At 44.3% G+C, this 9678-nt stretch overlaps 1 protein-coding gene across 5 annotated transcripts; it reads right to left on the reverse strand.

Annotated features, from left to right (window-relative positions):
* Positions 1–771: 771 nt before the first annotated feature.
* fosl2 (FOS like 2, AP-1 transcription factor subunit) lies at positions 772–8934 on the reverse strand. Of its 5 annotated transcripts, none has more exons than XM_047044898.1 (5): positions 8722–8934; positions 8207–8392; positions 4656–4910; positions 4253–4378; positions 772–2593 (listed from the first exon to the last, which is right to left on the reverse strand). In XM_047044898.1, the coding sequence occupies exons 2-5, from the start codon at positions 8333–8335 to the stop codon at positions 1994–1996; spliced, it is 1110 nt and encodes a 369-aa protein (XP_046900854.1). In that variant the 5' UTR covers positions 8336–8392; positions 8722–8934; the 3' UTR covers positions 772–1993. The 5 variants fall into 5 exon arrangements, with proteins under 5 accessions (XP_046900854.1, XP_046900880.1, XP_046900863.1 ...); XM_047044924.1 differs by having other exon boundaries at positions 8207–8326; positions 8722–8933; XM_047044907.1 differs by having other exon boundaries at positions 4656–4907; positions 8207–8934.
* Positions 8935–9678: the final 744 nt, after the last annotated feature.

Here is a 9678-nt window from a genome sequence, read left to right on the forward strand (position 1 = left end):
AGTTCAAACTGACACAGACAGACATAATGACACTCTCCCAAGACAACGTTTTTTTTGGTATTATTTATGTTTTCTTTTATGCTGTTTGTCTGAACATCCCCAATGCACACAACATGATATTGTGTCTAGAGAAAGTTCTTCCCGAGATCATCCAAAGATAGGTGACATGTTCCTTCCCAAACAGGTCGACATCAACTACAACAACAAAAAACAACAGCATTTGCATGTTTGCATGGCAAGCAACAAAAAAAATCAATAGCCCCAAGTCTGACTTTGCTTTTGTAGGAATGTTTGAAGTAAGCAGAACGGAGTGCAATATTGCATTTCTATCCATCTCAGTGCTTGGTACTCATTTAAATTGCCGTCTTAACACACATACACACTTGCACAAAACAATACAAAATGTTTCCCAGAATATTTCTCTGACAAGGATTGAGTTTCCTTGATGATATCCTTTCTTCTGTTCCAGTCCAGCTGTAGAGAAAGTCTTATTTGAGTTTTTCTTTTTTACCTTGTCATGAGTCCCAATTTATTTTCATTTAGTGCATTTGCTCCATGTATAGGGTTCCACTAGTGAACAGGGTGGACCTATAAGTACTCTTACACAACTGGCGTAAATACCGCACATTTTATCTGCCTTTGACATCATTTTTATGTAATTATTTTAAACAAATTCATAAATTGGTGTATTTAAGGTTTTTTATTAATTAATTTGCCATCAATGTTCTCAGAACACAGTGGCTTTCAAAAAGTTGAACCAGACAACTGCAATCCACAAAAAAATATTTATTATTTAAATGAAAACATATATATACAAAAAAGCATTTTGGGGGTTTCACCCCACAAAACCTGTCTTGTTTTTAATAAGGAATATCCAGTATCCTGATTTAGACAAAACTCTTGCTTTGTCAAAAGGGTGACAAGAAGAAAAGAAACAATTGGTTCATGTATGACTTTATACATCTGTCATTTTCGTTTACGGGCATAGTCCTGCGATGTTCAGTTCAACTTTTTGTGTGTTGGCATATTTCCTAAGACAACCACATTTCAGCAGTGAACAGATGTGTTGTTTGGCTATCTCTCCTGTAGTCTATAGGCCATTGTGAATCACTTCCTCTAATGGTCATTCAAATGAGGGGACAGTTATCAAGACAACAAAGAATTCCCTGACTTTTGTTTTACAAAATTCTGTGCGGAACACAGTTCAGGTATACAACTGAGGAGAAGTACATTAATACTATGGTCATCAATGGTCTAAGGGTGTAGAGAACCCAACTGACAAATTTGAATTGGCTTGATTCCTTAGAGACAGTGAGGTTCCATGGCTCACCTTGCAAACCGATTGCTGCTCGACAGGCAGTTTAAGAAAGGACAGCGTCAGAATGCGAGGGGGGGGGGAACAAAAAACAACAACAACAAGAGGAATAAATACAGATCAGAGATGGAAACAAAGTGATCCAAGCTCTGTTTCGTCAGCAAACAAATGGTGGGTTTGCTCGTAGTCATGGTCTTGGTCTCCATCCCTCCATCAGAACAGAGGGAAGCCAAGACACACTGACTTCTTTTTGACGATAGCAGAAGCAACGGTCGCTTAGCGATTTCTCGATTGATCTTTGCAGAGTGCAATTGGCGTCAAATGGCTTTTTGCGTCGCAATTCGAAAAAACTGATCGGGGTGGTCGGCCGTCGTCCCTCTCGCTCCCGCGTCAGTCTCATCCATCGCTAAACAAACGGACGAGCACGACTTGAAATGGGGGAGGAACAACACAAGACCGGCACGGTACACACCTTGGGAACATACGAAGGGTAAGGAACCCCAGCGAAGCGTCAGTAGCCCTTGGCGAGTTCTATCCCAGTCCACAGAGTGGAACCACAACGGCCTGTGGTCTGTCGGGCAGCCTTTGGGGTTGTTCGGTGGGGGGCAGTGTGCTCATAAGTCTACCGGATCGACAAGGGGAAGCGGAGGTTGTCCTTCCCTCAAAACGATGGCCCACTCAAAGAGCCAGCAGGGTGGGCGAGTTGAGCGAGTCGGAGGACTGGTCGCCGCTGCTGCTGCTGCGCCGGTGGGCCTTGGAGCACGACTCGGAGGACGGCGAGGGGCTCTCGGGCTCCAGCATGTTGGGGTAGGTGAAGATGAGGCTGGGCGCGTTGGGCGTCGTGGCCGCCGGGGTGGACGCCGCCACCACCGGCGTGTTGAGGCTGTCGCCGTCCGAGCAGTACATCCCGCCGCCGAGGCTCATCACTCCGCCCCCCAAGCAAATGGGCTTGATGACGGAGCGCTGGGGCTTGCCGTCCTCCGAGTCGAAGTCCTCCTCGGGCTCCTGCTTCACCACCACGGGGTTGAGGGGGCCCCGGGGGCCCAGGTTGAGGGAGCGCATGGTCAGGGGAAGGGGGGCGCACTGCTGGTGCTGTTGCTGTGGGTGCTGGTGGTGCTGGTGGTGGTGGTGGTTCAACCCCTGGTGGCGGTCCTCGGTGGGCAGCTTGCATACGGGGTTGTGGGCCACCAGCATGAACTCCAGCTTGTCCTTCTCCTTCTGCAGGGTCTCGATCTCCTTCTGGAGGTCCGCTTTCTCTTCCTCGAGCTTTTCAGTCTCCTGTTCGCAAAGAGAAGCCGTGGGATGAGCAACAGTGGAACACACAGTATGTATGAGAGGTCGATATCCAGTGTAGCACAACTCACATCAGACCAGGAATCAGCTTCCTCACAAACCCTTTTTTGTTGGTGTGGTTATATATTTGGCACCTGAGTAATGGTGTGGTTGTTTGGTAGTGTTTTTTGTACCTGAGTAATAGGCAATACACTATGATTTTGCAGGAAGTGCATAAAACCATTGCTTAGGTTCCACATGGCATCGGCTGCACCACTAATGTCTGTCCACTAGAGGGCACCGTTTGATTGCTCAGGACTTTGGATGAGCTATTTGAGACAAACGTCATAAAAACATGGGTGCTGAATGATTGTGTGTGTGTGTGTGTGTGTGTTATTTAGGAGTTTAAGAGATTCATCAAAACATCATATTATTATCATAATATCAATTTATATTTGAAATGAATCAGAACTGGCCTCAGGACTGGCTTGTGAGAATTTATTCTGTGTCATTAATCTTTCAGAGATAAAGGCATGACGAGTCCAGTTACAGACAGGGGTGGATCCAAACATAAATCACCTCTCACAGCTTTGACTTGGATGCAAAGGCATGAGGAAGTAGGAAGTAAGCTCTAAATAAACGTTTAAAAAAGCATTATAGTGCAATAGCAAGGAACAACTGTGTTGGTAGGAAATGTTCTGCCAGTCAGCATTGGAATGTGGCACTTCCTTATTAGGGGATTTGACAGAGAGCAGGGAAAGGGCGGTTTTGCTGAGAATAACTGTGTGCGTGTGTACCTGCTGGGTTTTTGTGTGTTTGAGAGAGAGACTAGATAGAGAGACGAGAGAAGAGAGAGACAGAGACAGACAGAGACAGACAGAGAGAGAGACAGAGAGAGAAAGGGAGGGGTAGAGGAGGGTAGGGCGGCTGTTAGTAGACTAAATTGCGTGGGCTAGAGAGACGAACAAGTTGTCCCTAACAAAAATGTCCACCCTCCTTTCACAAAGAAAGCCGCCTGCAGCACATTCCTCATTTCTTTGAGAACGCCAAGCTCCCCATCACTGTACACGAGATAATTAGTCCGTTTAGATGCAGAAGCGTCTTCTAGGCTGGGTTGAAAACAGCCTGGCCCGTCTACAGCCGTCTTAACCCAGAGGAAAAAAGCCCTTTGTTGGCACCGTCTGTGGTCTAGCTTAGTGCTAACAGCTAGCCAGATTCAAACTTGTGTGGGTTCACAGGGTTCTGACACCTGAAGTTCAACCAGCTACTGGGGCACAGCCACAAATACAAATGCATTAGCGTTCTGCTCTTCAGTGGAGTGAAATCTGCAGTAAAGTATCTAGTCCTGTTTCTGTATGTCAGGGGGAAAAGCATTACGATTCTTAAGAAGATGGATGTGTTTAAACTCAGGCTGGAGTATATGGATAACATCAAAAAGGCCACTACTTCGACCGATCTCTGGTAGCTATGGCTACTGTTTGAATACTGGAAACTCGTCCAAAATATATCATACATTTATTTTAAAAGAAGGTACTAGGATGGAACAAGGGAAGACATTCATAGTCCGATAGGTGTCCCTTTAGTATCAGACGTCAGTGTGCAGATTGGGGGTGGCAGCCAGGCCAGTGAGGCAGAGGGGTGGGGAGGTATGTGATATGAACGTACCCCTTGTAGCATATCTGTCAGCTCTCGTCTGCGGTTGCGGCATTTAGCGGCGGCCAGCTTGTTCCTCTCACGTCGCACACGCCTCTTCTCTTCCTCCTCTGGGGTTAGCTGAGAAAAATACAAAGCCTACTTAATTACTGACCAAAGTTGTGAAGAAAAAAACCCGATTGACCAATTATGGCCAAGATGAAACCTGTTTACAGTTGGAACAAACAAAAAGGTTCCTTTATTTATAGATTTTTATGTTCAATGAAACAGTCCATCTAATATTAAGGAACATGTCTTCATAAGAGTTTTTAGGTCATAATCTTAGTCAAAACGTTGAAACTTACTATGTTTATACTGATAGAAAGAGAAATATAAAAATACACAGTTCAATCATCAAGCAAAAATCACAATGTACCTGTTCATCTCTCTTGCGGCGTCCACGGGCATCTCCAATCGAGCGGATGACGCCGGGGCGTGCCAACGTGTTGTGTCCCAAGAGCCCCGGGCCGTTGGTGAGATGGTGGCCGTACGGGTGCGAGCGGGAGTAAGGGTTGGACATGGAGGTGATGACGGTGGGCTGCACCATCCACTGCAGGTCCTGGCTGGTTGTGATGGCGTTTATGGTGGGTATGAAGGCACTGCTGGAGCCGGGCATGTCGATCCTGTACTTCTGGAGAGAGGGAGGGTGAGAGAGAGAGAGAGAGAGAGAGAGAGAGAGAGAGAGAGAGAGAGAGAGAGAGAGAGAGAGAGAGAGAGAGAGAGAGACAAAGGGAGGGATGGAGGACAATGGTAAATTGACCTTTTCGAGACTGAATTTGAGGCAAGATGTCATGTGAAAAAGGACTCTTATCATCTGGCCTTTTGATGTCATGAAGCCACTGATCAATCATTCATAATCAATTCACCTGTTTGTGAACAACTGTTTTAGTAGACACAACACCATACGTGTAGCATACATTCATTCACTCACTCACACGCACGCACACACACACACACACACACTCGTTGACTGACAACCCACTCGTTATAAAATTCATACATTCCCTAGCATATCGTCCCAGTGAATCACTATGCACACCCCTCTTTAACCCCTCGAGTTGCACAATGACACACTGAGTGAATCATATGGGAAAGCCCATGATGTGGAGTACTCCATCCTAAGTGTACTAAAGGCTTGTGTTAGGCAAGTCATCTGGAAAGGAAACATTGTGAGCCTCAGCATGGCTCGCTGGAAACGCAGGTCGGATTTACAATCAGTGATTTTCTCTTGTGCAAAGATGAGACTGGCTTAAGAGTTTAGAAATCCATCAAGGTTGTCTGATAGAATCTCCACACGTGTATGCGCCCCTCAATTATGAACAGAACACCAGAACTGAAAATGTATCGAATCAAGTCGTGATTGACTTATTGTTTTGTGGCGCTGTGCGACCGAGAAAGAAGGTGGTATTGCAATATTGGTTAAGATAATGTCTTGACATGTATTTTGGTCAGAGGTAAGAAAGACATCGAGTGACTGGAGAAAACACACGTGATATAGCCTATTGGACTTTTAAGCATAAGCTGACGCGTCATCAGAGAATCAAGTTCTTGTCTTTAGACTTTTGATAAGCGCTTGACTATTCTTGAATTATAGGTGTGGTGGTAAATCAAATATGGGATTAGGTAAAAAATATAATATAAAAAGGGTCAGTTCCCGTAAAGCAGGAAGCTGTATTACGCAGCGGAAAGGATATGAAAGTGTGTTTCTACTGTCCAGCGGCCAACACATTCCATAAATTAGGCGATGATGAAAAATTCCACAGACTGCACAAATTCCCGGAGAGTGCAAGAACGGTCACGACTTTAATAGTTATACATTGTGACCTTTAGGAAAATTGATTTCCTGTTTCTATTACCGTGTGTAAAACTGACAACCTTATATCGCCATTGTAAATGTAGCCAGAAAGGAAACTTTTGAGTTATGGTGCAACAAGTAGGTTGTCCTTTTCCCGTAGCTTCTACATCTGGACCATAGGCCGGGAAATTGCCAAAATTGTTGCTGGAAACGAGGTAGGCTATATCAACAGTCGGGGGATTTAACGTCTGAGAGGACGTAACTAGCAGAAGGAACATAACAGAAGGAAATAATGACCAACCAATTCCATGGAAGCCAAAACATTATTCAAACTTCCTGGAAGAAGTTCCTCTGAAGTGTACGCATCTTTACTGGCATCGTGTCAAAGCAATGCTCACGTTAGCAAACAAGGAAATGCTTATTTTAAAAACTTCACTCGTTTTTCACTAGAATTTCAATAGAGTGCAGTGCACAAACGCCAGTGGCGAACCATAAAAATGAGAAGGTTTATCTATCATACTGTCAACATAGTCGCCCAGTGATGCTTTTAGTCACCTTACATCATAAAAAGTAACTTTACATCTATAAAGGGCACCTTAGTGCCCCTCATACGTTTATGGAAGGGAGTCGACACGATACAACTGCGCATTCTTGATTCATATAGGCTCTGTCAAATCTGATTCGAGTAGGCTATACCTGTTCACAGGATATACAACTCGCTGTTGTTGCGTATAAACTGCTTTTCACATCTGCTCCGGGGTCTGTTTCGGGTGACTTTGAAGCCAGCCGCAAACCCACAAGAGAGGAGCCACAGAATATCTTTACCCTCTGTAAGAAAACTAATCGTCGCCTAATCGTTGTTTTCTGCATTCATCGCTACGAATGGCTCACATTAGGCTATATTACAAAGTAAGGGTAGGCCTATTTAGAAGGAGAACTGGTAGCACCGGCCTGTGTAATCACAATAGGACATCTGGAGGAATTACTCCAGACTTCGAGTCACCAACATACCCGAGGGCACATGGCAGATGAAATATCTCCAGCGTTTTAAAACCGTTGTCTCGCCAACTGTCACTGCGTGACGACATGGTACCCAACTGCAAAACTCTACACAAGCTCACTGAAGTTGTGTTGGTCCATGCCAATTCGTGTTCGTATGACAGGGTCAAGTTTTGTGATCTTTAAGTAGTTTTTCTCCGAGTCTATACCTTTCCCAGAATGCTTGTGAATGTGCGTTTTATTCTGCACGCTAGGAAAATATATTTACGCGCGCCAGCTTTGATGCAATGTTATGTTACCAAATATAATTTCAAATGAAACCTTGTGGACTGATATGCACCTGCCATTTTCTCGCATGGTCAGTCTAACAGTTTGTAGGCTAACCTTATGTGCGGCTGCTTTGTGAAGATGCTGATGCATAGAACATTGAAATGTATTTATTGGTTGTTGTCAATGATGCCATTGATGGGCTGAGTGATGAAAAAAACAACGTTCCCACACTTTCAAAAGCGGTCGGCTTATCTATTAGGTTTGTCGATTTCACCACAACCACACTTGAGGTTTAATCTAAGTCAGAAATATGGTAACGTACAGTAGCCTAGGCTACATAGATAGGGCCGTGGTCACTCATGCACAATAGTTGCCGAAATAGAACCGCAGATGGATCTGCACCCTATAAAACGCACGATATGATCCGTCAAAGACTACATCATTCATAATGTGGATTTGTTAACTTAAATCTCTACGATACATTACTTGGCTTGCCATGGTGCATAGGCTCCGCAAGTATGCAGGCTTCATTTCGCTCTGCGCTCCAACGCTTAATATATCCATTGAGTCACCGATCGAAAACTGTGTCAGTGGGTTCATCAACAACTTTCGAGTAAGACGGTGATGAAATATTACATTTATTGTGTTATGTGCTTGGGATAAAAGACGTTTTCCACAAAAGAGCGTCAATAACACCATATAGACCTGTTTTTCACATAATAAAGGCTATTAGGCCTACGAATGAGTAGGACTATTTGAAATAAATACATTTCTCAATTAAATAGCCTACATGAACTGAAATGATCGTGGAAGCTCTGACACTTTCTTTGTAGCTATTATGCACAGGCTAGTAGCTTGGCTACCTGGTAGCTGGAGGTAGAGATCGGACTGCCAATCGTGCTGCTGCCGCTTGTGAACGACTCTGGCTGTGCCGGTGAAGTGCTGCTGCCGCGGGACGACGTGTCGTAGTTCCCCGAGTAGTCCTGGTACATGATCCAGGAAATAGATAGTTTTCAGTAGATGATATGAGGTCCGAAGCTCTAATGATCCTTAGAGAGAACAGCACAAAAAGTGAAATCCTTGCGTGTTGAGAATGACTCGATACCAATGCTAGTTCTCTTCAATATCCAGATGTTTGCAACCACAAAGTGCAAATTCAGTGTAAAATTTAATTAGCTTTGCTTGCTATAATAGGATTAAACCTCGTGTCCACACAAAATAAATATGTGATTCCTTGATATCAATAGCAGGCAACCACTTGATGTATAACTTTGTTCCTTGAGTTGCAGCTCCAGGTAAAAAAAAACTAAGGCGGACTTCAGGTGCGCTAGTCGAAGCGACTTTCTTGAACAAATGTCAGTAGTACTAGGACACCTACTTTCGCAGTCAATCCAGAGGCAAAATGACCTGTGCGGCGTGTGACTCAAGATTAAATTATCTTTCCAGTCAAGCCTACTCTACTGGATAGTTTCCTTTTACCAAACTTTATTACAACTGTCTACTGTTCTCTCTGGAACAACTCCGGTCTTTTTGTCTTTCGTTACCACAAGCCCCCCTGGATGACTCACTTCAATGGCACTATGAAGAACTGCGACCGCTTTTCAACGCCAAAAAAGTTGGTCACGTCACGGGCTGGGCGTCTACATTTCAACTTGGGGGTAGGGGTGTCTGGCAATTCCGCGTAATTAAGCTCATCAGACTGAACGACGTTAATACAGTGGCGGTGTATAAAGAGGTAAATAGTGATTAAAGTTGAAAGACTCATACTTGTGCTTTGTACCTGTTCATTTGAGGATGTTTGTCTCCAATCACCATTTTTCAGATTTGGTACTGTCCATTGACGCATGTTTCCTAAAATGGGCAGTTGCGTCAGAGAACACGCGTGTGGGTTTCCTTGGTAAAGGCGCGTCAGACGCAGGAGGGATTCCCTCCCCTCTTTCGCCTCACATTCTCTTCTGGAGCTCAAGAGGTAGGGTCTCCAGCGACAGATAGACGCATCTTTAAGCACACTAGGCTATTCAACATAGTTATATATATAACCACGTCGAATAAAGCCATTGCAGGCACATTAACTCAGGTGTTTTTCGTCTTACCTATTCAATAACATTGTTTCGCAATTGTCGATTTTGTGTTGGTGCAGATAAAGAGAAATGAGGGAACGGAAATGGAGATAGCCTATAGGCTATAACCTCTCAATGTTCTTGTTTAAATTAATCTGAAATGCGGAGGAATAACGGTTATACGGAGGCAATTTCACGGCCTTAAAACTGACAAGTTATGGTTGTGTGCATTTAACCGTCCTCGCTGGTTCCAATCCGCAAAAAAACGCATCCCA

Source organism: Hypomesus transpacificus, chromosome 3 (genome assembly GCF_021917145.1).
Source record: "Hypomesus transpacificus isolate Combined female chromosome 3, fHypTra1, whole genome shotgun sequence".
Lineage (NCBI taxonomy): Eukaryota > Metazoa > Chordata > Actinopteri > Osmeriformes > Osmeridae > Hypomesus > Hypomesus transpacificus.

Excerpts from the sequence above, each read along its gene's own strand:
- fosl2 (XM_047044898.1), bottom strand. The coding sequence starts at position 8,335 with ATGTACCAGGACTACTCGGGGAACTACGACACGTCGTCCCGCGGCAGC. Across the intron at positions 4,911-8,206 it reads TCTCTACCTCCAGCTACCAG|AAGTACAGGATCGACATGCC; the intron begins GTAGCCAAGCTA and ends CCCTCTCTCCAG. Across the intron at positions 4,379-4,655 it reads GCCGCAAGAGAGATGAACAG|GCTTTGTATTTTTCTCAGCT; the intron begins GTACATTGTGAT and ends GTAATTAAGTAG.